At 47.6% G+C, this 27,777-nt stretch overlaps 2 protein-coding genes across 3 annotated transcripts; both read right to left on the bottom strand.

Annotated features, from left to right (window-relative positions):
• Positions 1 to 3,962: 3,962 nt before the first annotated feature.
• LOC142312424 (uncharacterized) lies at positions 3,963 to 11,354 on the bottom strand. Of its 2 annotated transcripts, none has more exons than XM_075351363.1 (3): positions 11,133 to 11,354; positions 10,936 to 11,049; positions 3,963 to 5,674 (listed from the first exon to the last, which is right to left on the bottom strand). In XM_075351363.1, the coding sequence occupies exons 1-3, from the start codon at positions 11,263 to 11,265 to the stop codon at positions 4,647 to 4,649; spliced, it is 1,275 nt and encodes a 424-aa protein (XP_075207478.1). In that variant the 5' UTR covers positions 11,266 to 11,354; the 3' UTR covers positions 3,963 to 4,646. The 2 variants fall into 2 exon arrangements, with proteins under 2 accessions (XP_075207478.1, XP_075207479.1); XM_075351364.1 differs by having other exon boundaries at positions 3,963 to 5,671.
• LOC142312428 (uncharacterized) lies at positions 11,293 to 22,559 on the bottom strand. Its single transcript, XM_075351369.1, has 5 exons — positions 22,101 to 22,559; positions 21,896 to 22,019; positions 21,715 to 21,812; positions 11,647 to 11,796; positions 11,293 to 11,517 (listed from the first exon to the last, which is right to left on the bottom strand). The coding sequence occupies exons 1-5, from the start codon at positions 22,353 to 22,355 to the stop codon at positions 11,293 to 11,295; spliced, it is 852 nt and encodes a 283-aa protein (XP_075207484.1). The 5' UTR covers positions 22,356 to 22,559.
• Positions 22,560 to 27,777: the final 5,218 nt, after the last annotated feature.

Here is a 27,777-nt window from a genome sequence, read left to right as displayed (position 1 = left end):
TAGAGTGTGATTTCTGGCTTAGGCAATGCCACAGCTCATCATAAATTAAAGGAGGTATGCTGTCATACCCCTGTCCGACCCTATCTCTACCAATTTTGGAGTGAAAATGCCAAAAGCCACCAAAATTTGGCACCACTCTGAATTGATCCAAATTTTTGAGTCTTTCTAGAGCTTTTGTGACAATTTTTTGGCTTTGATGAATTGGGACCAGAGCGTCTTTACAACTTCCACATATCTAGGTGCAGTGTGCTTCAATTCCCCCCTCACTATTTTTGTGCAAAATGTCTACAGCTCTGCCTCAACTTCAGAGGTTCAGAGGCAAAATCATCACATCTAGACAAGAGATATTTACAAGCATTTATTAATACAACATGTTTTGAAATGCAATTATATACAATGTGATATACTTCAGAGTTCCTATCTCCAATCCGGGGCTGCGCTTTTTAGTAAATAAAGCAGTCGGCAACCTGAGATTAGTGAATTATCTAATTAGAATCGAGAATCAAAACCTTTCACAAATGTTCCTAAAGGCTCTCGAAATGCCCAATTTACTAGCAAAGTGGAACGTGATTTTCCATTTTGTGGGATCTCAGTGTGCAGAGCGGGCTCCCACAAATCTCTGCAGCTGCTCTAAGCACGAGACACTGATCTCTCAACTATTCCAGCGCGGTCACATTCTTTTTTAAAGGAAAGGTGTCGCAGTTTTTTATTTTTGTATTAATAATAGTGATTATGAAATCAAGTATTTTTAATACAAAATTAAAATCACTACTTATTTAGTTTTTAATTAATTCTAATTATACTGAAGTCACTGGGCGCTGCCATCTTAGATTTGGTGTTTGTAAGGACAGATACTCACCTCCTTTATGGCAGCCCCCTGTGCATAGACTCTGATAGTCGGGCTCCAACCCCATTTAGTAACATTAGAGAAGGCGTCTGCTGTGAAATGCACGCGCCCCCTGGGCTGTCCAGATCAAAGCAGAGGGAGGAGATCGGCGCCATCATTGTGGAGCACACAGCGTATGCTGTTTGCTCCACTTTACCCCTGTCAACCACCGGGATGTGTGAGCACGGGGTGCCAGGCTGCCTCCCCACCCGCCGTCGCTACTGTCTCCAATGACACCTCCTCCCCCCCACTCTACCCAGCCCCGCTATCCTCCCCCTCCGCCGCTGCCGGCCTGCATGTAGCAGAGCTGTGTGTGTTTGTGTGCAAGTGCATGCAGAGCATGTGAGTACCAGCGCCCCTCCCCCCACCACCGCCGCTGCTACAGTCTCCAATACTCCAATGACACCACCTCCACTCTCCTTGCTGAAGCAATGCAGTGAGTGAGTACCTGCGCCCCTCCCCCGCCGCTGCTGCTACCGTCTCCAATGACAACCCTCGCTCCCCCCCCCTGCCGTGTATCTAATCCTCTCCTGTGTAATACTGCCTGCTGAGCTATATCTAATCCTCTCCTATGTGATACTGTCTGCTGAGCCATGTATCTAATCCTATCCTGTGTGGTACCATCTGCTGAGCTGTGTATCTAATCCTCTCCTGTGTGATACTGTCTGCTGAGCTGTGTATCTAATCCTATCCTGTGTGATATTGTCTGCTGAGCCATACATCTAATCCTGTCCTGTGTGGTAGTGTCTGCTGAGCTGTGTATCTAATCCTATCCTGTGTGATACTGTCTGCTGAGCTGGGTATCTAATCCTCTCCTGTGTAATACTGTCTGCTGAGCCATGCATCTAATCCTATCCTGTGTGATACGTGTTTGGTGAGCAGTGTATCTAATCCTATCCTGTGTGATACTGTCTGCTGAGCCGTGTATCTAATCCTGTCCTGTGTGGAACTGTCTGCTGAGCTGTGTATCTAATCCTATCCTGTGTGATACTGTCTGCTGAGCTGTGTATCTAATCCTATCCTGTGTGATACGTGTTTGGTGAGCCGTGTATCTAATCCTGTCCTGTGTGGTACCGTCTGCTGAGCTGTGTATCTAATCCTATCCTGTGTGATACTGTTTGCTGAGCCGTGTATCTAATCTTATCCTGTGTGATACTGACTGCTGAGCTGTGTATCTAATCCTATCCTCTGTGATACGTGTTTGGTGAGGCGTGTATCTAATCCTGTCCTGTGTGGAACCGTCTGCTGAGCTGTATCTAATCCTATCCTGTGTGATACTCCTGCTGTCCTTGGTGACACTTTAGACATTTCTGGTCACCAACAAAATGGCACTGCACTGTGATCTAAACTTCATTCTCTTTTATCCTTTGGAAACCCTCAGATTGGGAGGGGGAGGTGACATCACAAACAGGAGTGCAGACTCCGCCCACTTTACTGCAGCTGTAATCCAGGCTATTTCTACAGTTTCTGTAGGATTTCAGCAGCTGCTTCCTCTAGTGTTCAAGAGTGAAAAATATCAAACTTTTTTTTTTATTTTGCTCAATTAAAAACAAATAATAATATTTAAACAAAACATTAATACTTTACATTTTTCAGTTATTAAAATGTTGGGGGTTTTTTTGGACAACACCTTCCCGTTAAGAATTTACTTAACTGCTTAAGAAGGATTCCGCAGAGATGGGGTCATAGAGCTCACTCTTACACGATCAGTTATTGCTGAGGGTTGTGGGATCTCACAACCTGGAAGTTTCTTTTGGGGGGATTAGTTATGGACACTTGAAAAAGTTTTGGTACTGGATTATATTTAGAAAATTCACTAATCCGCGGGTCTCCACTGTTTTAGTAAATAATAAAGGCAGCCACAGATTTGTGATAAGCACTATTTAAGGGGAAATCCATCTAACTCACTGCGCAAGAACTATTGTGTAAAAGTCACACATTTTGTGCATCACACACCTTAACTGTTCAAACATTTAGTGAGTTTTGACATTTTTTGTCTGAAATGTAAGAGAAGTTTAATGAAAGAGGGTGGTGCCTGAAACGGTCAGACACATTCACAATGATTTGTGCACTTTTATGTAATACGATTTTGATTGTATTGTAATTTTTTACTGTTACTATTTGTTAACCAATTACCATATTTTTCAGACTTTAAGACACACCCTAGCCCCCCAAAAAAATAGTGTAGAAAAGGGGGGGTGTTTGTTAGGGAAAGGGGGGGGGGTGCGTCATAGTCCTGATGTGACTGTGACCTGTGACTGGAGGGGCGGCGGTGGAGGAGTGGGTCACAGGAGGCAGAAACCAGGGCTAACAGTTTACCCGCTAATAACAAGAGTGAATATTCACTGCTCCCCTCACTCGTAATCCAGTCTACCTCAACGCACTGAAGCCAGCATTGAGAGATGAGCGGGATTATGAGCGTGGGGAGCAGTGAATATTCATTCATTAATAGCAGGCACACATGATCACTCAGCCACCAGCTAACTGCTGCAGCTCGGTGATCACATGTTTTTTATTAGAGAATGAATATTCACTGCTCCACACGCCCATAATCCTAGGTGTGGGGAGCAGTGAATATTTCGGCAGCCGACGTCCGCGTGTAGCTGTAGGTGCATGGCAGTGACGTCATACGATGTGCCGCTTATACACTGAAGTCACTTGCCAGCATCAAAGACAACATCGCACACTCGGGGGGCAGAGGGATGGTGAGTATAATCAGTTGGTTTTTTATGTCTGCAGCGTGATGAGAAACCTATATACTAGAATGACGGCAGGGGCAGACATACCATTGGTGCAACTTGCAGCCCAAGAGGTAAGGGGGCCCAATTCCACCTCTAAATTAGGTATAATTGTGCATTATGATGAGCTACTGACTTCAAAAGGGCCCAATTACTGTTCTTGCATAGTGGACCCTCTTCTGTGTCCACAAGTGGGTGAAGGACATATATATATCTCATTTGATTCCCATCCTGATATATATATATATATATATATATATATATATATATATATATATATATATATATATATATATATATATATATATATATATATATATATATATATCAGGATGGGAATCAAATCAACCAAGATGAAAGACATAAATTCCAGAATGGGCCCAGGGTGAGATCATATATACCAGGATGGGCCCACGATGAGTGCCATATATACAAGGATTTGGCTATATATATCAGGATGAGGGCCATACATACCAAGGTGAAAGCCATATATACCAGGATGAAGATCATGTATACCAGGATGGGACAAAGATGGGGAACATATAGTATATACCAGGATGAAAGACATATACACCAGGATGAAAGAAACACTTAACTAAAAGGGGCCCAAAATGGGGGACATTAGTACAGAATTGGGGAGATATTACTCCCATAACCATGTCAGCAGCAGATTCCCCCATCCCCGATAACAGTGCATCATGACTACATTTTTTGCTTCAATTTTTTCCTATTTTCCTCCTCTAAAACCAAGGTGCGTCTTATAGTCATAATAATACAGTAAGCTTAAAATGAAAGAAAATGGTGCTTTCCCTGACCAATGATTACTTGAGCAATTGTTTTTTGGATAAAACCCTTTGACTCACGGTACACCATGATGCCTTCTCCCATGTGACTCATCTGACAACAAGACCTGATTAATGATAAAAACAATTGCCAAATTCTGAATGCAATAATGGCTCCTCTACTGTGTGGGTTTTCTCATGGTTGACAAGACTTGATTACCAGTTAAACATTTCAAATGTTCACAACATGAAAAAGGTTCCTTCCATGTGTAGCCTTTTCAGATGTTTAACGAAATCTGATTTCTGAGAATAACATTTTCCACATTCAGAACATAAAAATGGTTTATCACCTGTGTGAAGTTTTCCATGGTCAACAAGAGTTGATTTCCTAGTAAAACACTTACCACATTCCAGGCATGAAAATGGCTTCTCCCCTGTGTGAGATCTTTGATGACTAACAAGATCTGATTTCTGAATAAAACATTTCCCACACTCTGAACATGAAAATGGCTTCTCCCCTGTGTGAATTTTTTGATGTCTAACAAGGTCTGACATCTGAATAAAACATTTCCCACACTCTGAACATGAAAATGGCTTCTCCCCTGTGTGAGATCTTTGATGACTAACAAGATCTGATTTCTGAATAAAACATTTCCCACACTCTGAACATGAAAACGGCTTCTCCCCTGTGTGAATTTTTTGATGTCTAACAAGGTCTGACATCTGAATAAAATATTTACCACACTCAGAACATGAAAATGGCTTCTCCCCTGTGTGAGATCTTTGATGACTAACAAGATCTGATTTCTGAATAAAACATTTCCCACACTCTGAACATGAAAATGGCTTCTCCCCTGTGTGAATTTTCTGATGTCTAACAAAGTTTGATTTCTTAATAAAACATTTCCCACACTTTGAACATGAAAATGGCTTCTCTCCTGTATGAGATCTTTGATGACTAAGAAGATCTGCTTTCTGAATAAAACATTTCCCACACTCTGAACATGAAAATAGCTTCTCTCCTGTGTGAATTTTCTGATGTCTAACAAAGTTTGATTTCTTAATAAAACATTTCCCACACTTTGAACATGAAAATGGCTTCTCTCCTGTGGAAGCCGTTTCATGTTCCACATCCCTTCTGTATCTTGTATTTTGCTTACAATTCTGTTGGACTTGCTCTTCATATGTATCACGTGTGATACTTTCATCATCTGTTATAAATTCTGAAGATATTAGATTTCCATCTGAACTCCCAATACAGTCATCTGCTAAAAATAAATGCAATGTTATTATTTTTTTAATGATATTATCTTGAAAGTACATTTATTTTTTTTAAACCATAACATCAGAAATTAAATTAGGAAAAAATGTATTCTGAATCTGTTGTCCAATTTCGACATCTAAAGGCCACTTTACACACAATGATATTGTTAGCGATCTCGTTAGCGATGTGACACGCCCAGATCGTTGCTACGATTTGCTGAGATCGCTCATAGGTCGTTTTGTAATGGTCACACGTACCCATCTCACAAACGACGCAACATCGTTCAGCGATATATTGGTTGACCAAGGCGGTCGTGTGGATACCGTCATACAGCATTCCTCCTGATTCTGGCAACGACAGAGGCGTATAATTTTGGATAGCATACACCCTGGCGTGTGATTGGCAGGAGTATGATGGAAACACAGATTAAGACAGACGAGACAATTTGCAAACTCACAGAAATAAACTGTGAGAGACTAATGAGAAAAGCAAGAGCAGGAAGGCAGTAACAAAAATATAACAAGGGTTAACACCACAACAACAACCTCTACTCAGAATATTATGTTTTGCAAACTGTGCACAGTACCAACATTCCAACCTGTACTATTGAAAAATGAGATTTTTGGCACAAAATTGCAATTTTTCGAGCTACCTCACCACGTCACAGCAAATCTCCTGAGGCAGTCCTACACTAAAATATCTTTATTTAGAGAGTGTGCCATGCGGCCTCACATATGCAAAAATAGGACTGCACAGCACGTACCTGGTGCTTTTCAGTCCCGTCTCCATGACTAATTCATGGTTGTGGGCGGGATAGGCCCAAGCACATGCTGCTTGGAATATATATCCCGTGGACAAGGAGACGGGACTGAAAAGCACCAGGTACGTGCTGTGCAGTCCTATTTTTGCATATGTGAGGCCGCATGGCACACTCTCTAAATAAAGATATTTTAGTGTAGGACTGCCTCAGGAGATTTGCCGTGACGTGGCGAGGTAGCTCGAAAAATTGCATTTTTTTTGCCAAAAATCTCATTTTTCAATAGTACAGGTTGGAATGTTGGTACTGTGCACACTTTGCAAAACATAATATTCTGAGTAGAGGTTGTTTTTATGCTGTTTTTTCATTGTTATATAGGTTTTTGGTTGGTTCCCCATCTTGCAGTGCACTTCATTTTTATTTTTCCATCTGTCTTGATTTTTGGCGATTGGTGGCTGTTCACACATAGCCATCTAGCCTTTTCCACAGGCTATATATTCCAAGCAGCATGTGTTTGGGCCTATATCGCCCACAACCATGAATTAGTCATGGAGACGGGACTGAAAAGCACCAGGTATGTGCTGTGCAGTCCTATTTTTGCATATGTGAGGCCGCATGGCACACTTTCTAAATAAAGATATTTAAGTGTAGGACTGCCTCAGGAGATTTGCCGTGACGTGGCGAGGTAGCTCGAAAAATTGCAATTTTTTGCCAAAAATCTCATTTTTCAATAGTACAGGTTGGAATGTTGGTACTGTGCACACTTTGCAAAACATAATATTCTGAGTAGAGGTTGTTTTTATGCTGTTTTTTCATTGTTATATAGGTTTTTAACATCACAACAGTTCACAGTAATAATGCACAACAACCACCCGTAAGTCTGGATCACAACACCTCACCAGACCAGTATAGGTAAACTATAGCTGGCATTAATGGAATAGCCCATCCAGCATATACAGGAGGGGATGATACTGGCTTCCCGCAGCATTTGATCAAATACACCAACTAGCAACCCAGCAGAGGTTAACTCTTGCTACCCTGCCTAAATCTGTGGTTTGATGCCTGTGTCTCCCTGCACTGCTCACAGACATCAGAGAAGTTAGCAGGCAGAGTGTAGCTTCCACAGATCCTGACACCGCCTTGACAGTGGAATAACCTGCAAACATCTCTGTGACATTGACTCACAACATAAACAATTTTAAAGAGATTTTTCCCCAAGACGAAAATAAAATAGTTAAAGACAGATGCTGGAAATTTAACGGGGATGTCCAGGACTGTAACGTTGATGGCCTATTCTTAGGCTTTGTAACCAAAGCAGGTAGCAGGGTCTTGCTGTCTGTGCAGATAAACATTTGGGCTCCAATTTATCAAGACCGGCTATGTACACTGAAAAATGACATCAGGGACTGGAGAGAGATTTCTGGCATAGGGAACGCCGCAATTGTTCCGAATTAGAGAAGCGGTGGCATCACACCCTTGTTCTGGCCAAGCTCTGCCTATTTTGACAAAGCTCGATAAAACTGGCGTGAACACACACACACACACACACCAGCCTGTCTCCTCTTGTGCTTGAAACTCCTGCAATTGAGACATTTGGTCACATGACGTGATGTCAAAAAGGTCCTTAAGCAGTCTTATAATTGGCATATATACACTGGGGCCACTAGGAGAATGGGAGCCCTCTGAAATTGCCCAGTTTGCTCTCCCTTTCGCCTAATGCCAATCCTGCATGCCAGCCTGTGTCCTGTCCAGTTCATTTAGACTTCTGCAATTAAAAGACCTTCGGTTACATCATGTCACATGACTTTTTATAGTCATTGTGACGCCCTGACAAAATCAGGTTGTCACAGAGGACTGCATCCATCTTTAAGGTGCAGGACTCCCTCCTCCTTGGCCTTCTAACACAAAACTCCACACACAGGTATCCAACACCAGCCATCAAACCCTAGTCACCACCCAGGACAATAGGGACACAACAGTGGGCGGGGCCAGGCAGACGGTGACACCCACCTAGGGGTTCTGAGGTGTCAGGGGAGGGAAACACACAGAACAGTGCTAGACAGTTGAAGTGAGAGGACGGTGAAGTGGTGGTCAGGGGTTGGAGCCCCGGACTACTTAACCTGACTAGGTGGCAGACGGCAAAGCAGGGCCACATGCGACGGAGATCCAGTCGCGGGAGACCTTAAGTGGACCAGGGCAGGGATGTAGCCCACCGGTGCCGATAGCGGGAATCCGGTCCGGAGGCTGTGCACAGTCGGGGTGCCTGGACCCTAGGGCGAGGACAGCTTCAAGCACCTTTCTAATTAACCAGCAGGGGACAAGATTTCAAGTCTTTTCCCACTGACAGCCAAGATAGAGCGAGAGGGTAAGTCCAACGAGGGGGATAGGGCATCTGCAAGTGCCTGTTAAGATCCCACGGGTCAGTTCTCATGGGCCACAGCTCCCACAGAAAAGACAAAGGAAGTGGACTTACCCATTTCATGCGGACTAGTCAACACACAAGACACAAACCAAAAGCGCAGGAGGAAGGGCCCCTGTTCTGTCAACCAGTGTGCGTGACCCGAGCACACCCCTCCGGAGGCTACCGGTTACCGGCAATTAGTTTACTATCTGGACTCTGTGTGTCTTTATTCAAACAGTGAGTACACCGGTATCATTCGGTCCAACCCTGCAGACTGTGCCCCATCACTCCATCCCACCAACACCTGGGCCCCGAAACAACACCTCCCCTACCCGTGGAGGGGATACCATCCTGCTGCCCCGTTCCATCAGCCCTGAACATCCCATAACAAGGCAGCGGCGGTGTCACCAATCATCACCGCAACCCAAGGGTGGCGTCACTGACAAACCTCCCCTGTATAATAACTACCCCCTTTTCACTTGCGGGCGACGGACGGCTGCGCGCGCCCGGGTCTGGCTGCCACTCGAGCCACAGCAACCACCCGGATCCGAGCGTCTCGAGCAGCCCCCCCTGCTGAAGGTCAATTCCCCGCCCGCAACATCATCAAAGGTCCTTAAAGGGAACCAAACATCAGCTTTTTCCTATATAAGGTGCAGCAAGTGCAGTACTGGCACTATCAGACACATTGTGTACATACCATAAGTGGGCAGCTCGGGTGTTTAGGCGGTGAAATTCAACTTTATAAAGTTTGAAAATTCATGCACTTTTTGATTGACTTGTGCACCTCGCTGCTAATGTCCCGGCGGGTTATGCACATGTATCCCCGCCCCCCACGCCGCCTGTTCCCTCTCACTGGCCCTATGTAAATTTCTAATCTTCAGTTACGTGGCGTCGGAATTAGCGCCTGCGCATAGCGCTCATCTCCGGCGCCATGTTTCTGAAGCCCACAGTATTATGGTGCATGAGAGGGCGGTGCATGAGAGGGTGGTGCATGCGCCCTCGCTTCTTCAGATCTGTTGTGACAGCGGGAGCGCGCGCGGTCACAACAGGACTGGAGAACAGCTGATCTTACCGATTAGCTGCAGAAGACGATATCGTAGGAGACGTCTGCTACAGCTAATCAGGGTAAGATCAGCTGTTCTCCAGTCCTGTTGTGACCGCACGCGCATTTGCGGTCACAACAGATCTGAAGAAGCGAGGGCGCATGTGCCGCCCTCTCATGCACCGCCCTCTCATGCACCATAATACTGTGGGCTTCAGAAACATGGCGCCGGAGATGAGCGCTATGCGCAGGCGCTAACTCCGACGGCGTGTAACTGAAGATTAGAAATTTACATACGGCCAGTGAGAGGGAGGAACAGGCAGCGGGGGCAGGGATACACGTGCATAACCCGCTTGAACATTAGCAGCGAGGTGCACACGTCAATCAAAAAGTGCATGAATTTTCAAACTTTATAAAGTTGAATTTCACTGCCTAAACACCCGAGCAGCCCCCTAATGGTATGTACACAATGTGCCTGATAGTGCCAGTACTGCACTGGCTGCACCTTATATAAGAAAATGCTGATGTTTGGTTCCCTTTAAACAATCAACCTTAGAATACAACTGATGGGGTCCCTAACAGACTGGGGTTCCTAAGAAATAGCGCAGTTTGACTCCTCCCGACGCTGACCCTGACTGTAACTAGGTCTTATTTTCAGGGAAACAGGGTATTCATGAACCCTCTTCAGGTGTTTGAGCTCCCTTAAGGCTATGTGTCCACGTTGCTTTTTACCTGCTTTTTACCTGCTTTTTTGCTGCTTTTTTAACTGCAGCGTTTAATGCCAAAATGGATGTGTTCTGATTTTCAAGCATAGTCTATGGGAATTTGAGTTTCTTGTCCGCACTATGCTGTTCTAAATTCTGCGGTTGAAAAAGCAGGTAAAAAGCAGGTAAAAAGCAACGTGGACACATAGCCTTATATTAACATAGAGAAGGCACTAGGAACAAACAGCAGAAGAAGCAGAAGCAAAGAAAATACAGCTAAAAAAAAAAAAAACCAGAGCAGAAAGTCTAAAAATGTAAACACACAATTAGTGCAGAAAGTACATGAGTAGATATCTCTTACTTGATAGATCTGGAGGAAATACATCCTGAGGAACATCGGGGTCTTCTTGTTTACAGTCCTGTGGGAGAAGAGGACGGGGACATCTCTCTGGTGTTGTCCTCTTACTGGATAGACCTGGAGGAGACACATACAGGGACTGAATTCATTCCTTACATACAGATAATTATAGGCCGTGTGTATTTAGTCCTGTCTATTACCCGGTGATGTGAGGGGCTGGGGAACCTCCATCATGACGTCCTTGTACAGATCTTTGTGTCCTTCTAAATACTCCCACTCCTCCATGGAGAAATAGACGGTGACGTCCTGACACCTTATAGGAACCTGACACATACAATGATACCGTCACCCCCGATCCCTTCATAGCGTTACTGTATAATGTCCCAGCATTCCCAGCAGTGTCACCTCTCCAGTCAGCAGCTCAATCATCTTGTAGGTGAGTTCTAGGATCTTCTGGTCATTGATGTCCTCATGTATCGGGGGGTGAGGTGGAGGCCCCGTGATTGGGCTCAGGGGTCCTCCCCATCCCTCAGACACAGGGGCCTGACAGCGCTCACTAGAGGTCTTCTTCACTACTGTGTAATCCTGGTTATGGAGAGACACAGTAATAAATCTCACTCCAGACATTTCCAGAGTCCTCACCTCTCCAGTTCTGTCCATCTGTTATTCCCATAGATAAGAATGATGTAATGTGACGTCATCAGAATCTCTCACCTCTCCAGTAAGCCGGAAGAGGATCTCTAGGGTGAGGTGTAATATCCTCTCCGCCATCTTGTCCCTGTCCATATTCATCCTTGATAGGCCAATTAGGAGAATTCTCTTATATAGAAGATCTCCACTGAGAGGATCCGATATTGTTGGGACCTGAATGGGGAGAAGATGACGATGTAACATCATAAAGAATCCTGTACTATCATAAAGAATCCTGTATATAATTACTGGAGACTTTATATCCGATCACTGGCTGCAGAAATAACACTAACATGTATGGCATGAAGGAGAAGACAATTCATGGTTTTGGGGCTGCAGGAACCAAAATGAAGATTCTTGATCCAATAATATTAAGAAGCGGCTTTTACTTGACATGTATGGCTCGTGACTATTTTATAATATTCATCTGTTTGCTTGTTTTCTGTATGTTTGCAGGTTTTTTGCTTTTCATATTTTTTTGGCTGATTTTTAAATTGCAATTCTTTTTAAATCGTCGCAAAATTACTGCATAATAATGACACTGAAAAAGACGTGGGTGTGTGGGTGAACGAGAAAACCAACCAGTGTCAGGAAGCTGCTGCCAAGGCAGATAATATAATAGGATGCAGTGAACGAGGCACAGATGCTCCGGACAAGAACAGTTTTGCCTTTATACAAGTCTCTAGTGCGGCTACACTTACAATATTCTGCACAGTTTTTGGCTCCAGTGAATGAGAAAGACATAACTGAACTAGAGCGGGTGCAGAGAAGAGCAACCATTAAAGGAATAGAAGGACAGCAGTAGGAGGACAGGTTAGCAAGCTTGGGGTATTCATTTTGGATACCGCTGCTTCATAGATTCCATACAGATGGTGCCAACTCACTAGCGCTTTACAAATACACAGTGGTGGATACCGCTTTCAATAGAGCCCTATCTTACAGCACATATCTAGTGCTTTATAAATACATAGCGGTAGATGCTGCTTTCAATAGAGCCTTATCTCACAAGTGCATACCTAATAGCACTTTGAACATGTTCCCTACTCAAGGAATTTTTATGGCTTGAAGGTATAACTCATTTGTTGGTCATTGACAAAGGCCATGTTCTGGGCCGAAACGTCTGATGCACTAAGACTGAATGTTTAATACATTTTCCAAGTTTTTCACTTTAATCTGGGAGTACCTCTTTTCTATTATTTTTCTACATGGTGAGGAGAAATATGAGAGCACCCCAGCTACGATTTTTATGGTGGAAGTGCCTTATGTCATACAATTATGCGATATACCAGCATTAAGTAACAAGTATTTGTGAAGTGTAAAGGAAATGATACATGGTTTTCTAAATATTTAAAAATATAAATCTGGATATTATGATGTGCATTTGTATTAAGCCCCTTGTAGTATGATGCCCCTGAGTGACCAATTGCCTTCAGAAGTCACATAATTAGTAAATTCAATCACCTGTATAATTTATTCTCAGTATAACTACAGCTGTTTTGTGAAGGTTTCACACGTTTTGTTTCAGAACATTAGGGATCAAACAGCATCTTGAAAACCAAGGAACACACCAGACAGGTCAGGCATAAAGTTGTGGAAAAGAGTAAAGCAGGGTTCAGTTATAAAAAAAAATAGCAAAAGCTCTGAACATCTCACTAAACACTAAGCTGGAGTATAGTGTGGAGACACAAGGGTCAGTGGGTACAGTCGTCCGCTGGCCTGGCTGTCTTCAGAAAGACTGCTCGGGCCAGGGCTCATCCCACTGAACACTTGCACTCTTTTTTTGTGGGTAGAACACTACTCAGACAACACACGGTGAGTGAACCACACCTTCGTAGGATGTTACTGGTTCACCAACAGGCAAACACGTATCGTACATTTCCAGCAAGAACAGAAGATGGTACAAACGACAGAGTCTCACCCATCTTTTGGCTCTCAAGGGATTGGAATCTTTGCGACTTTCCGGGCTTCCTGGGCCAACTATCCCAGCCAGCAGCACCCCGCTTTTGATGAGCACCCATTGAGAGGAGATAGCGGCAAGCTTAGAAAGATGACTGAGCACAGCAAGATATGTAGCCCGGCAACTGAATTGTTCTCACCTGGGTTCTTCAGGCACAATTGTGGGCTCAGCATTGAGCAGTGAAGCAGATCTGTGATCCTCCAGCTAAAAATGAGGATTTTAGGCTGAAGTCCTGCAAAATGAATGTGGAAAGAGGAGCAAAGCCTTTTTTATACCCTTCAGTTCTCATTTCAGAGTATTGTATCTTACAGGATTGGTGGGAGATGGCTGTTCTCTCATTGGTTCAGTTCAATTCGACTGCATAATATTCCTCTAATTGACATAGTCAAAGAGGCTGACGCAATCCATTTTTAACAGGCAATAGGGCTCCAGTCACTTTGACATGAAACAATGGCTAACTTCTCTTGATTTGGCAATCAAAGAAACAAAAGGTCTGGCCTAATTAAGAACAGTTCACCCCTCAAACAAATCTTCAGATGCTGAGTTGTCACATATAGCACAACTGCAAAACAAAGACATGGCCGTCCACCTAAACTGACATACCAAGCAAGGAGAGCACTAATTATAGAGAAGCAGCCAAGAGGCCTATGGTCAATGGAAAAGCAGGAGAGATCCAGAGCTCAGAGGGAAAATCTGTCCACAGGACAACTATAAGTCATAAACTCCACAAATTTGGTCTTTATAGAATAATAGAAATTTTTAAAAGCAAAAGAATAAGAATTGGAAATTGCTTCACAGACACCTTCATCCAATTTACCTGAGATAGAGCTGTTTTATAAAGTAGAAAGGGCAAAAATGTGACCTCTAGATGTGCAAAGCTGGTAGACACATCCTCCAAGAGGCTGGGAGCAGCAATTGTAGTGAAAGGTTTGTCTTGCAAAATATTCACTCAGGGGGCTGAATACTAATGCACATCACAATTTTCAGAGTTAAATTTCTTAACATATTTAGAAATTCATGTATAATTTCCTTTATACTTCACAGACGTTTGCTACTTTGTGTTGTTATAAAAAAAACAAACAATAAAATCCATTTTTTTGTGGCTGTAATGTGAAAAAATGTGGAAAAGTTCATCGGGTGTGAATAGTTTTTCTTGCACCATTTTGAAGAATTTGGAACAAAAAAATTAATAAAGAAAGGCAAAAAAAGTGACTTAGAAAAACCCAAGTTTTGTGGTGCGGAGCCCGTTATACCGGCAGACGGGATGTGACCGGAGGCAGAAATATTCAGGGAAGGGAAAGATTTTACACTTTCTAGATAAATCCTCTCTTCCCGGGATGTAACGGCCTCTAATGCCGGGATCACACGACCGGATAAAAAAAATCATCACAGCTTCATCCAGAAAACTAGGACAAGTCTTTTCTTATTTGTCATTTATATACAATCCGGTATTTACAGCCGCTATTAATAATTTACAAGACCATTTACAGCTTCCTACATTACAGAACTGAAATGTATCCGTAACACAATGTCTGCTGTATGGTGGAGCTGGTGGGAATCTAATGGTTTGTGCAGACACAGACCTGAATGGACGAGTCTCCTCCGATTTACGGAAGACACTAGAGCAGTGATGGCGAACCTATGGCACAAGTGCCAGACTGGGCACGCAGAGCCCTTTTTGCTGGCACGAGCGCTGTCGCCACATTCAGCCACTTTGAACTGTCGGTGTGATCGCACCGGCAGTTCAAAGTTGTGTTTAGCAGAAGAGACATTTCTCCTCCCTCTGACACTCCCCCTCACCTAGGCAGCAGGCCTGTTGCCTAGGAGACAGAGGAGCGCCAGTAGGCGGCGCCGGCGTCTTGTGGCCACGCGGGAACTGACTGAGGACCCAGCGGAGCGCAGCGGTGGAGCGAGTGCTGGAAGGTGAGGGGTTTTTTTTTATTGGTTTTATTTTTTTATTTTTAAGCTGTGTGTGGCTGTGCCAAGACGTGGGGGGACAGTGCCAGCATGGGGCAAACATGGGAGCATGGGGCAAACATGGGAGCATGGGGCAAACATGGGAGCACGGGGCAAACATGGGAGCACGGGGCAAACATGGGAGCACGGGGCAAACAAACAGAGCACGGGGCAAACAAACAGAGCACTGGGCAAACAAACAGAGCACTGGGCAAACAAACAGAGCACGGGGCAAACAAACAGAGCACGGGGCAAACAAACAGAGCACGGGGCAAACAAACAGAGCACGGGGCAAACAAACAGAGCACGGGGCAAACAAACAGAGCACGGGGCTAACAGAGCACGGGGCATACAGAGCACAGGGCAAACAGAGCATGGGGCAAACATGGCTGCAAGGATGGGGGAAGTGTACAAGGATGGGGGAAATGTGCAAAGATGGAGAGGAACGTGCAAAGATGGGGAAATATGGCTGCAAAGATGGGGGAAACATGCAAAGATGGGGGAAACATGACTGCAAGAATGGGGCGGGGACATGCAAGGATGGGGGGAAACATGGCTGCAAGGATGGGGGGGAAACATGCCAGGATGGGGTACATTTAGCAGGAAGGGGTACATTTACCAGGATGGGGGATACATTTACCAGGATGGGGGGGAAACATGAAAGGATGGGGGGAAACATGCCAGGATGGGGGTACATGAACATGTCAGGATGAGGAAAAATGCCAGGATGGGGAACATTTAACAGGAAGGGTGACATTTATCAGGATGGGGTACATTTACCAGGATGGGGTATGCTTACCAGGAAAGGGGACATTTACCAGAATAAGAGAACATGCCTGGATGGGGTAGATTTACCAGGATGGGGTCATTTAACAGCATGGGGGAACATGCCAGGATGGGATACATTTACAATGATGGGGTACATTTACCAGGAATGGGGAATATGCTGGGATGGGGTACATTTACCAGGATGGGGCCATGATGGGGACAAATATACCAGAATGTAGGAAATATATATAAAGGATGAGGGACATATTTACCAGGAAGTGGCCCAGGAAGGGGGACAGAACTACACAATGATGGAGGAGGGGAGCAACTCATATGTCTTTATGGGATTTCAAGATGTTCAGACTTTGAAATGTAGATGTGGATTACAGGGTGAAATCTGATTGCATTCCATGCTAAAATCTCTGTCTAATATACTGCAATTTTTTCCAGAAAGATCAATCCAACTGCTGTGTCTGGAAGAGAGTGTGGCGCCCTGGACAAGCCAGGACGTCACAAGCACTATACCAACACACCCCACACCCCGGTCAGGCACACCAAAGTCAAACAAAAATCCTTGTTGCCTCCCTCCAGGGGCTGATGTCCACACCAGGGGGTGGGCCAGGCGGTTGGTCCCGCCCACCGAAGAGTTCACAGTCCTGGAGGCAGGAAAGTGAGTTCAGTAGAGTTTGGGAGAGAGTTTGAGGAGAGGAGTGAAGCGGCAGTTGAGCAGTCTAAAGTTGGTCCGGGTGTGTGGCCCGGACGGTACAGCAAGGTTGGCACACGGTGGTGACCGTCTGCAGGAGAGGCCTATCGGAGCCAGCCGTAAGGACCGTGGACGGGCGGTGGCCCGGCGGTACCGGACCGGTACGCAAAGAGAAACCAGCACCATCCGGCAGGGCTTATGGACCCCGACAAGGCTAGGAGTCGCCGTTGAAATTGTCAAATCCGTTAGCGAAGGGAACCTCCGGGGTTTCCCAGCAACCAAGTCCCGATAGAAGGCAACAGTCCAACCGAGAGAGGGAAACACAGTCACCGCCAAGGCTACAGTTCCCAGGGCCAGAGCCTGCAGGCAAAAGGGGCTCCTTCAGCAACCTTCAAGCTGGGGAGCGGGTTACCGGTGGGAACCCATTGGAACCGTACATTCTACATAGGTGCAGGGAAAGGCAGTCACCATCAACCTGCCGTGAGGGAAAACACCGCAGCCGTCTGTGGGACCCGTCCATCCAGCCATTTGTTTTACCGGAGACTTTGTGTACATCATTGGCTGAGTGAGTACCACCGTGCCGTGCGGCACAGCGCTGCCCCCGCGACCCTGCACCTCACCAGGCCCCGTAACCCGCCTGCCATCCATCCCTAACCCTCACCGGGCCCCGGGACAACCAACCCCCCTACCCACGGAGGGGAGAAACAACATCCAAGCTGCTCCCTGTCATCACTCCCGGGATCCCCGTCCAGAGCAGCGGTGGTGTCACCAATCTCACCACAACCGTGGGTGGCGTCACGAACAATAAATCCCCAAAACCATTCCCCTTTTCACTCACGGGCGAGGAGCGCCGCTCGAGTCCCCGTGATCCGGCCCACCGCTCGAGCCACCACCGAGCAGCAGCCGCAGCAGCCGGACCCGAGCAGTGGGAGAGCGCAGCGTCCCCTCCTCTGCCCGCGACAACTTGGCGTCACGAACAGGATCTTACCGCTCTGCCGTCTGGTAGAGGTGCGCCTTGTGACCGCCGGAGGTGTCCGGCCAAAAAATTTGTGAAGCCGCCATCTTGGGAGTGAAAAATCCCCGCTCGAGCGTCTCCTCGAGCAGTGGAGGCGCGAAGGCCGAAACCCCGCCCCTGTAGAGGAGGAGCCAGAAGAAGACTAAGGGGGACTGATGGCGTCTGGCCGCATGTAGCCAGCGGCTATAAAAGCAGGGACGCCAGGACCCTGCAGCCATCTTGTTGCTGGTTCCTGGAAGAGGCCGCCAGAGCCATGTTTATGCCGTCCCGCAGCACCGTAGCCCCCGCGCCTGGAACCGCGGCGTGGGTGGAGGTCCAGACCGCTCAGCTCCAACAACGGCTGCAGGTCAAAATGCAGCTCCTCCTGGAGGAGTGGGAGGCCGACATGGCGGAAGTTGTGGTGACCGTACGGAGGCACGAGAAAGAGGGAGTTTTGGAAGGAAGGGTGAGTGACCCACGCCCCTGTACCCCCAGTGGGTCGGTCATCGCGGCCGAGGGACTTGGTCCATACCCGCTCTCCCTGCTACCTCCCCTGCTACCCGTATTGGCTGCCACGACCCCGCCACTAGGCCCGCTACCACCGCAACCGGTAGCGGTACCCCGGACGTCCGCCCAGGCGGATCGGCCTGCAGCCAGAGCCCGTGACCGACCAGAACTGCTTCCGTGGAAGGTGCCGAAGCCTGAACCGGAGGCATCTGCGGAGACTTCCCCCGAGCCGGAGCCGACAGGCCACTCCGTGCAGGACGCCCGGCGGAAGAGGACCCCTGCGCCCATCCCCCACACCTCGGCTGAGGTTGCGCCGGGTTGCCACTGCAGGGCAGCACCCCAGGCCAAGTCACCGCGGGACCTTCCATCCAGATTGCCAGTGGTGGGCAGTGTCCAGAAGGTCTCGCGGGGTCCGACCCGTGCGCCGGAGCTCGCAGCAGCCCCGTATTGGGATAGGGAGCTAACGCCACTGGGCCCGGAGATCGCTGAGAGGGAGAGGAAGAAGGCGGAGTTGGTGGCCCGCACGATCCGGGAAAAGGAAAGCCTCCGTCAAGCGACCTTCCATGTCCGGGGCCCACTCTACGAAGGGCAGGTGAGGCAGTTTGATGTCCACCAGGGCTATGGCTTCATATACGAGCCGGGCCTGGAGGCCGAGGTCTTTGTAGCCCGGTGGGATGTCAACACCCACCTGCCGGAGGAGCACCCGGGTCGCAACCTGATGCCGGGAGATTTAGTGCAATACACCCGGCACTGTGGGGAGAGGGGGTGGTTCGCGTTGGATGCAAAGCTGAAGGGCAGCCAAGAGGCCCGAGTGTCCACCGCGCCCCCTCCCCCAGCCGACACCGAAGAGTCCGAGTAAAGGCAGCGGAGTACCGTTGCAAGTTGTCCCCGTTGGGACCAAAGTACCGTTTTTGAAAGTTGAAAATGATAAGTCAAAAATGATCCACCGAAGTTCACCTGATTAGCAACCCTGATTTGAACCGGTCGTTGCCGGCAACTGTTGTCCCCGTGGGCACTGTTCTTAAACCATGTGTAGAAACTGCTACGGACAAGCCCGAGAACTGGCAGGGCAACCACGAACTGGTGGTTTGTAAATAAAAATGTTTTTATGCCTAAACCGTTACCGCCTCCAGAGAGGCTGATTTGGAGGATGGGCCTGGAGGAAAGAGATGGCCCAGGCCCGCCACTGCCGCAACCGGTGGCGATCCTCCGGGGGGGGGGGGTTTCAGGGGTTCCCCATGGACGTGGGTCCCCTGAAAGAGACAGAACTCGCTCGGGCAACTTGTGCTGGACTGGGGTCAAGGGGTGCTGCCCATTTGCTTAGGGGCAGCATCAGGGCCAGGTTGCTTGGGTGGGAGAGAGCGGAAGCCGTTACCGTTAGCAACGTTTAAGAAATGTGCCTCCCGATGTGGGAAGATTAAATATGCTTGTTATATGTTTACCGTTTATCTTTTTCAGTTGTGAAAATAAAACCGGTGATGGACGGGCAGCCCGCGGACGGTCTGCATTTTACTAAGGGGGAATGTGGAGCCCTGGACAAGCCAGGACGTCACAAGCACTATACCAACACACCCCACACCCCGGTCAGGCACACCAAAGTCAAACAAAAATCCTTGTTGCCTCCCTCCAGGGGCTGATGTCCACACCAGGGGGTGGGCCAGGCGGTTGGTCCCGCCCACCGAAGAGTTCACAGTCCTGGAGGCAGGAAAGTGAGTTCAGTAGAGTTTGGGAGAGAGTTTGAGGAGAGGAGTGAAGCAGCAGTTGAGCAGTCTAAAGTTGGTCCGGGTGTGTGGCCCGGACGGTACAGCAAGGTTGGCACACGGTGGTGACCGTCTGCAGGAGAGGCCTATCGGAGCCAGCCGTAAGGACCGTGGACGGGCGGTGGCCCGGCGGTACCGGACCGGTACGCAAAGAGAAACCAGCACCATCCGTCAGGGCTTACGGACCCCGACAAGGCTAGGAGTCGCCGTTGAAATTGTCAAATCCGTTAGCGAAGGGAACCTCCGGGGTTTCCCAGCAACCAAGTCCCGATAGAAGGCAACAGTCCAACCGAGAGAGGGAAACACAGTCACCGCCAAGGCTACAGTTCCCAGGGCCAGAGCCTGCGGGCAAAAGGGGCTCCTTCAGCAACCTTCAAGCTGGGGAGCGGGTTACCGGTGGGAACCCATTGGAACCGTACATTCTACATAGGTGCAGGGAAAGGCAGTCACCATCAACCTGCCGGGAGGGAAAACACCGCAGCCGTCTGTGGGACCCGTCCATCCGGCCGTTTGTTTTACCGGAGACTTTGTGTACATCATTGGCTGAGTGAGTACCACCGTGCCGTGCGGCACAGCGCTGCCCCCGCGACCCTGCACCTCACCAGGCCCCGTAACCAGCCTGCCATCCATCCCTAACCCTCACCGGGCCCCGGGACAACCAACCCCCCTACCCACGGAGGGGAGAAACAACATCCAAGCTGCTCCCTGTCATCGCTCCCGGGATCCCCGTCCAGAGCAGCGGTGGTGTCACCAATCTCACCACAACCGTGGGTGGCGTCACGGACAATAAATCCCCAAAACCATTCCCCTTTTCACTCACGGGCAAGGAGCGCCGCTCGAGTCCCCGGGATCCGGCCCACCGCTCGAGCCACCGCCGCAGCAGCCGGACCCGAGCAGTGGGAGAGCGCAGCGTCCCCTACTCCGCCTGCGACAAGAGTAGTGGCTCAGTTTCAATGTGTGGTAAGCACGCATGAGCGTGATGCCCCCTGCTGAAGAGAAGAGAAGAGAAGACTGCAAAGGTAAGGTTAAAATCAATTATTTACATAATAGGATTGGTTGGCACTTCGGAAAAAAATGGGTTTAGGGCTACAGTTTGGGCACTCGGCCTGTGAAAGGTTCGCCATGAATAGAGGATGCTGGGATTATTCTCACACACAGATTCAGTCAGTGAGGGAGAAAATCCCCATCTGCACTGCCACATTGGATAACAATGGTCTGAGGGCGAGACGTTGTTTATTTTATGGACAGCACTGAAAATACAGTAGTGTGAACGAGGACTAAAAGGAATCATCAAAGCTCTTATCTCTCCTAATCCTGCCATCTCCACCGCTCTCATTACACAAGTATAACACATATAATACTGGAGGATAAAACAAGACTGAGCACAAGACCTTCACAGCCGTCTACACATAATAGGGAGATTTCATGGCACCTTCTCTCCATTTACCTGATGATCCTGAGGAACATCGGGATCTTCCTGTTTACAGTCCTGTGGGAGAAGAGGACGGGGACATCTCTCTGGTGTTGTCCTCTTACTGGATAGACCTGGAGGAGACACATACAGGGACTGAATTCATTCCTTACATACAGATAATTATAGGCCGTGTGTATTTAGTCCTGTCTATTACCTGGTGATGTGAGGGGCTGGGGAACCTCCATCATGACGTCCTTGTACAGATCTTTGTGTCCTTCTAAATACTCCCACTCCACCATGGAGAAATAGACAGTGACGTCCTGACACCTTATAGGAACCTGACACATACAATGATACCATCACCCCCGATCCTTTCATAGCGTTACTGTATAATGTCCCAGCATTCCCAGCAGTGTCACCTCTCCAGTCAGCAGCTCAATCATCTTGTAGGTGAGTTCTAGGATCTTCTGGTCATTGATGTCCTCATGTATCGGGGGGTGAGGTGGAGGCCCCGTGATTGGGCTCAGGGGTCTTCCCCATCCCTCAGACACAGGGGCCTGACAGCGCTCACTAGAGGTCTTCTTCACTACTGTGTAATCCTGGTTATGGAGAGACACAGTAAGAAATCTCACTCCAGACATTTCCAGAGTCCTCACCTCTCCAGTTCTCTCCATCTGTTATTCCCATAGTTAAGAATGATGTAATGTGACGTCATCAGAATCTCTCACCTCTCCAGTAAGCCAGAAGAGGATCTCTAGGGTGAGGTGTAATATCCTCTCCGCCATCTTGTCCCTGTCTATATCCATCCTTGAAGGGGCAATCAGGAGAATTCTCTTCTATAGAAGATCTCCATTGAGAGGATCCGATATTATAAAGACCTGACTGGGAAGAAGATGAGCCGATATGGAAAATTAATGGAGATAAGGGAGGTGAGATATCATTTTATAGCCATATTAATACAATGAAAAGTGATCAGATTATTCATATTGTACCTAGAATGGTATCAATGAAAATGTCACTCATCAAGAAAAAAACAAGCCCTCACTCAATTCCATTGATGAAAAAATAATAATGTTACAGTTGTCAGAATCATTTTTTTTTTTTTACAAAAGTGACTTTTTTCACTACTACATATGAGTGAAACTGAACTTTGGTTTTCAGTACGAACTCAGACTTTTCCAAGAAAACTAAGTTTGAGTTTGGAGATCAGATGCTTTACGAATGCAAACCACTCTCGTGAGCATCGCTGTGCTCGGGTACGCTCGGTGCTCAGCCCGGTGTGAGACGCTTGCAGTGTTTGATCGGCTCGCACTGGGGAAAACAACAGCGTGATCAGATGTAGTATGCACAAACCAAAAAAATGGGAAAAACTTCCCCTGGAAGTGATATCTTTATGGCTGCATGTGGTTTGAGACGCGAACTGCCCAATTAATGACTCCAAATTAAGTTCAGGTCCAAAACCGATCTTTAAAAAAGTTTAGCTGCATCAGCTGCTCAATTTCCGCTCATCTCTAGTCACCACATGTCGCGGGTGGCGGGGCGCTGCGCTCACCACGCTCGGGTCCGGCGCTGCTGCTGCTCGGTGGCTCGAGCGGTGGGCCGGATCCGGGGACTCGAGCGGCGCTCCTCGCCCGTGAGTGAAAGGGGGGTAGTTCGGTTTGGGGATTTGGTCCGTGACGCCACCCATGGGTTGTGGTGAGGTTGGGCACCACTGCTGCTATTGACGGGGATCCCAGGAGCAATGGCAGGGAGCAGCTGGGATGTTCTCTCCCCTCCGTGGGTAGGGGGTTGGTGGTCCCGGGGCCCGGTGAGGTGACAGGGAGGCAGGGTTGGCAAGGTGCAGGGTCGCTTGGACTGCGCAGCACGGTGCCGGATGGCATGGTAGTACTCACTCAGCCACAAATGGATGCAAAGTCTCTGGTAAACCAAACGGCTGGATGGAAAGGTCCCGCAGCCGGCTGCTGTGGTTTCTCCTGGACGGTTGGTGGTGGCTGCCTTTCCCTGCACCTTTTGTGTATGTTCGGTCCCGATGGCTTCCCACCGGTAACCCGCTCCCCAGCGTGTATATGTGCTGGAGGAGCCCTTTTGCCCGCAGGCTCTGGCCCTTGGAACTCTAGCTGTGGCGGTAGCTGTATTTCCTTTCGCTGTTTGGACGGTTGCCTTCAATCGGGTCTTGGCTGTTAGGAAACCCCTGGGGTTCCGGTCACTGACGGATTTGACCTATTTAACGGCGACTCCAAGCCTGGTCGGGGTCCGCAGGCCCTGCCGGTTTGTGCTGGCTTCACTTCGCTCCCCGGTTTGGTACCAGCGGGCCACCGCCCGTCCCCGGTCCTACGGTTCCGCGTTGATCTGCCTGTCCTGCAGACGGCCACCACCGTCTGCCAACCTTGCTCTAGTGCCCGGGCCACACACCCGGACACGGTCAGATTGCTCCTCTACTACCACTTCACTCCTCTCACTTCCACCTCCCTAACTGATCTGCCTTCCTTTTCCCGCCTCCAGGACTGTCAACTCCTCGGTGGGTGGGGCCAACCGCCTGGCTCCACCCCACCTGGTGTGGACATCAGCCCCTGGAGGGAGGCAACAAGGATTTTGTGTCTGGCTGATGTGCCTATCTCGGGGTGGGGGTGTTGTGTTGTAGTACCTGTGACGACCTGGCTAGTCCAGGGCGCCACATTATAATTATAATAATAATAAATGTGCAAGTCTGATATTGCTGTAATCACACTGACCTGGAGAATCACGCTGACTGGTCACTTTGAGCACCCAATGAATATAGTAAAAACTAAAGAACTGAGAGTCCTCAGTGGTTGATGCCTTTTAATGGCTAACTGAAAAGATGGTAATAATACGGTAGCAGCTTTCGAGACTACTCAGGTCTCTTCATCAGTCTCAGTATAACACAAAATCTGAAGAGTCACATATTTATACACAATAGGACATAGAATAGTGCAGTAACTAAGACAAGTTATGTGAAGCAGAACGATCAGTATGGCAAGGGGACAATCAGTTGTGGCAGTAAATATTGCAGCTGTTCATAGATAAGTAGTGTGAAAGTCTTATTGACCTCTGATTGAGGTCTGGTCCAGAGTTGTGATGCCCCCAGATGCTCTGAGGAGCACATTTCTTAATTGATGTAAAAAGACATAAATCCATGTGACACTTTCATTCCTGCTCTGAATGTGTCACCGGTCATCATACGTTTTCCCAAACCCTTATGTCTCTCTAGGATTTGAAGTTTCCTTTCAATACCAGCAACTTCATGTCCATGATGCTGTGATCAGGGTTACAGAAATATTTGGCCACAGGTAGATTAATCCTTTTTTCTCTGATTGTGTGGCGATGAGAATTCATCCTTGTCCTGAGCTGTTGTCCTGTCTCCCCTACATACAGACCCCCAGTTGGATATTTGGTACATATATTTAAGTACACCACATTAGTCGTGATGCAGCTGAAGGTCCCTGGGATCTTGTAGTCCTGATGTGATCTGGGAATCTTTATCTTGCCCGTTGTCAGTATAAATGGACAGGTGTTACATTTTTTCTGGTTGCAGGGAAATGTTCCTGTTGTTGGAGAGGACAGGGAGCTTCTGACAATGATGCTTCTTGGATTCGTGGGCTGTCTATAACACAGGAGTGGGGGGTCTGGAAAAATAGATTTTAAAGGAACCTGTCACTAGATTTGGCATCTTATAAGCTGCGGCCACGACCAGTGAAGTCTTATATAGAAGATTCTAACATGCTGTATATAAGAGCCCAGGCTGCTGTGTAGAATGTAAAAATCACTTTATAATACTCAGCTAAATGGGCGTTGTGTTACAGACCAGTCAGATGGGCGTCTCCGTTCTCTGGGAAGGTTGCCTTCTCGTTTGGCCATCTTTGTCCTCCTTCTTCTGAAGCCTGGGTGCATGATGCATCCTACCACATGCATACTAGCAGGCGCACTTTGATTTGCCCTGAACAGGACCTCAATGACGGCTATTGTGGATGACATAGGATCCGTCATGCACCCAGGCTTCAGAAGAAGGAGGACTAAAATGGCTGAAAGACGAGGCGCCGGTACCAGAGAACGGAGACACCTATCCGACCGGTCTGCCCCGCACCGCCCATTAGGTGAGTATTATAAAGTGATTTTTACGTTCTACACAGCGTTCTGGGCTCTTATATACAGCATGCTAAAATGCTATATATAAGAGCCCACTGGGGGTGGCCGCAGCTTATAGTCACCAAATCTGGTGACAGGTTCCCTTTAATCGGGCATCTTTTTGCAGTAATGGTTGTAGTTTGCGTGCAGCTCCTCTTAACACCTCCAGATTTGTATTGTAGGTGATCACAAGAGGTACCCAGTTGTTTTCTTCTTTAGTTTTATAATGCAGGTGATGGTTTCTTGATATTCTGGTGGCTCTTGTAATCTGTTTGTTTTTTCTTTTTTGTAACCCAGACCACAGCATCATGGACATGAAATTGCTGGTATTGAAAGGAAACTTCAAAACCCAGAGAGACAGAAGAGTCTGGGACACAAACTTATGATGCCCGGTGACACATTCAGAGCAGGAATGAAGGGGTCACTTGGATTTATGTCTTTTTCATTAATTAGGAAATGTGCTCCTCAGAGAATCTGGGGGCATCACAACTCTGGATCAGACCCCAATCAGAGGACAATAAAACTTTCACACTCCTTATCTATGAACTGCTGCAATATTTACTGCCACAACTGATTGTCCCCTTCCCATACTGATAGTTCTGCTTCACATCATTTGTCTTATTTACTGCACTATTCTATGTCCTGTTGTGTATAAATATGTGATTCCTCAGATTTTGTGTTATACTGAAAAAAAACAAAGAGAAAAATTGTATGAAAAATACCCTGACTATAAATAAATAAATTGTAAGTGCTTAATAACAGGGTACTTAGTATATATATTTTTGCAAAAAGGTAAAAAGCTGTCTCACCTCGTCACGGTGTACCCATCTGAGACAGTCCTTAACCTACTAAAGTTAAAAACATTATCAATACCTGACTTGTGTCATGTCAAAACTCCAATGAATGGTGGCAAGTGGTCAGCTGTGTCCCAGATTAAATACACAGAAAAGTGAGACGCAATTAGTTGTTCAGTCTCAGTATTAGGAGGGCTGCGCCCCCAACTTGCAACAGAGCAAGATAACATACAAAAAACACCAAAAAACTGAGGCTACTTTCACACTTGCGTTCAGCGGAGTCCGTCACTATGGTGAATAGTGCAGTCCGTTAACGCACTGCGCTATTCACCATAGACATGTATGGACGACGCACTGTAACACAAGTGTCTGCATTGCATCCACTAGACGACGCAGCGTCGTTATTTTGACGCTGCGTCGAGCGGATTGAACGCAGCATGCACGTTTTTGTGATCGTTAAAATAGCGCACCGTGACGGATTCCGTTGGAATCTGCCAAGGTGTCTAATGATTTTCTATGGTAGCGGATTCCTGCGCTCTGCGTTAAGCGGCGGAATCCGTTAATGGAATCCGTCATTGTTTGTTTGCCATTGCAATTATCTTGTTTGCTCCCAATTTGTGATGGGGTATAAATAGAAGTACAATCTCAGAGGCAGGCAATGCTCCCAGAATCTTCAGAAGGTGCCAAAGAAGCAGCAGCAAGAAGACAAAGCTCCCTGGATCCAGACCTACAAAATTCGTGCCTGAACTCCTGCCTGGACCCCGCAAAAGACTCCATCATTTTGTGGACGGACCCAGCTCGTGGCTGAATGAGGGATTGCCTTGGTGAGTAAAGCCGACAACCTTTCTATACACCCCCCCACCCTTGCCCCCCTCGCCCCACCGCCCATCCACCCTTGCCCCACTGCCCATCCACCCTTGCCCCACTGCCCATCCACCCACCCTCGGCCCCCACACCGCCTCACAACCACAACCCCTCCCCCTCTTTGTATGTTTTTTTTGGTCAATAAAGAGTTTATTCTCCTTTTTTTTTTTAAAAAAACAGACCAAGCTCCCTGGATCCAGACACAGACCCACATCTACAAAATTCGTGGCTGAACCCCTGCCTGGACCCCGCAAAAGACTCCATCATTTTGTGGACGGACCCAGCTCGTGGCTGA

The sequence above is a fragment of the Anomaloglossus baeobatrachus genome, chromosome 5 (genome assembly GCF_048569485.1).
Source record: "Anomaloglossus baeobatrachus isolate aAnoBae1 chromosome 5, aAnoBae1.hap1, whole genome shotgun sequence".
In the NCBI taxonomy this organism is placed as follows: domain Eukaryota; kingdom Metazoa; phylum Chordata; class Amphibia; order Anura; family Aromobatidae; genus Anomaloglossus; species Anomaloglossus baeobatrachus.
This window is presented reverse-complemented; position numbering and strand designations above follow the sequence as displayed.

Bases quoted from the DNA above. Each gene is read 5' to 3' on its own strand.
- LOC142312428 (XM_075351369.1), bottom strand. From the start codon at position 22,355: ATGGAGAGAACTGGAGAGGTGAGGACTCTGGAAATGTCTGGAGTGAGA. The intron at 11,797-21,714 runs GTAAATGGAGAG...CTCCCCATTCAG, and splicing joins ATGTTCCTCAGGATCATCAG to GTCCCAACAATATCGGATCC. The intron at 11,518-11,646 runs GTGAGAGATTCT...CTCCATAACCAG, and splicing joins TCTTCCGGCTTACTGGAGAG to GATTACACAGTAGTGAAGAA.
- LOC142312424 (XM_075351363.1), bottom strand. From the start codon at position 11,265: ATGTGTCAGGTTCCTATAAGGTGTCAGGACGTCACCGTCTATTTCTCC. The intron at 11,050-11,132 runs GTAATAGACAGG...TGTCTCCTCCAG, and splicing joins CCAGCCCCTCACATCACCGG to GTCTATCCAGTAAGAGGACA. The intron at 5,675-10,935 runs GTAAGAGATATC...ATTTATTTTTAG, and splicing joins ATTTCCTCCAGATCTATCAA to CAGATGACTGTATTGGGAGT.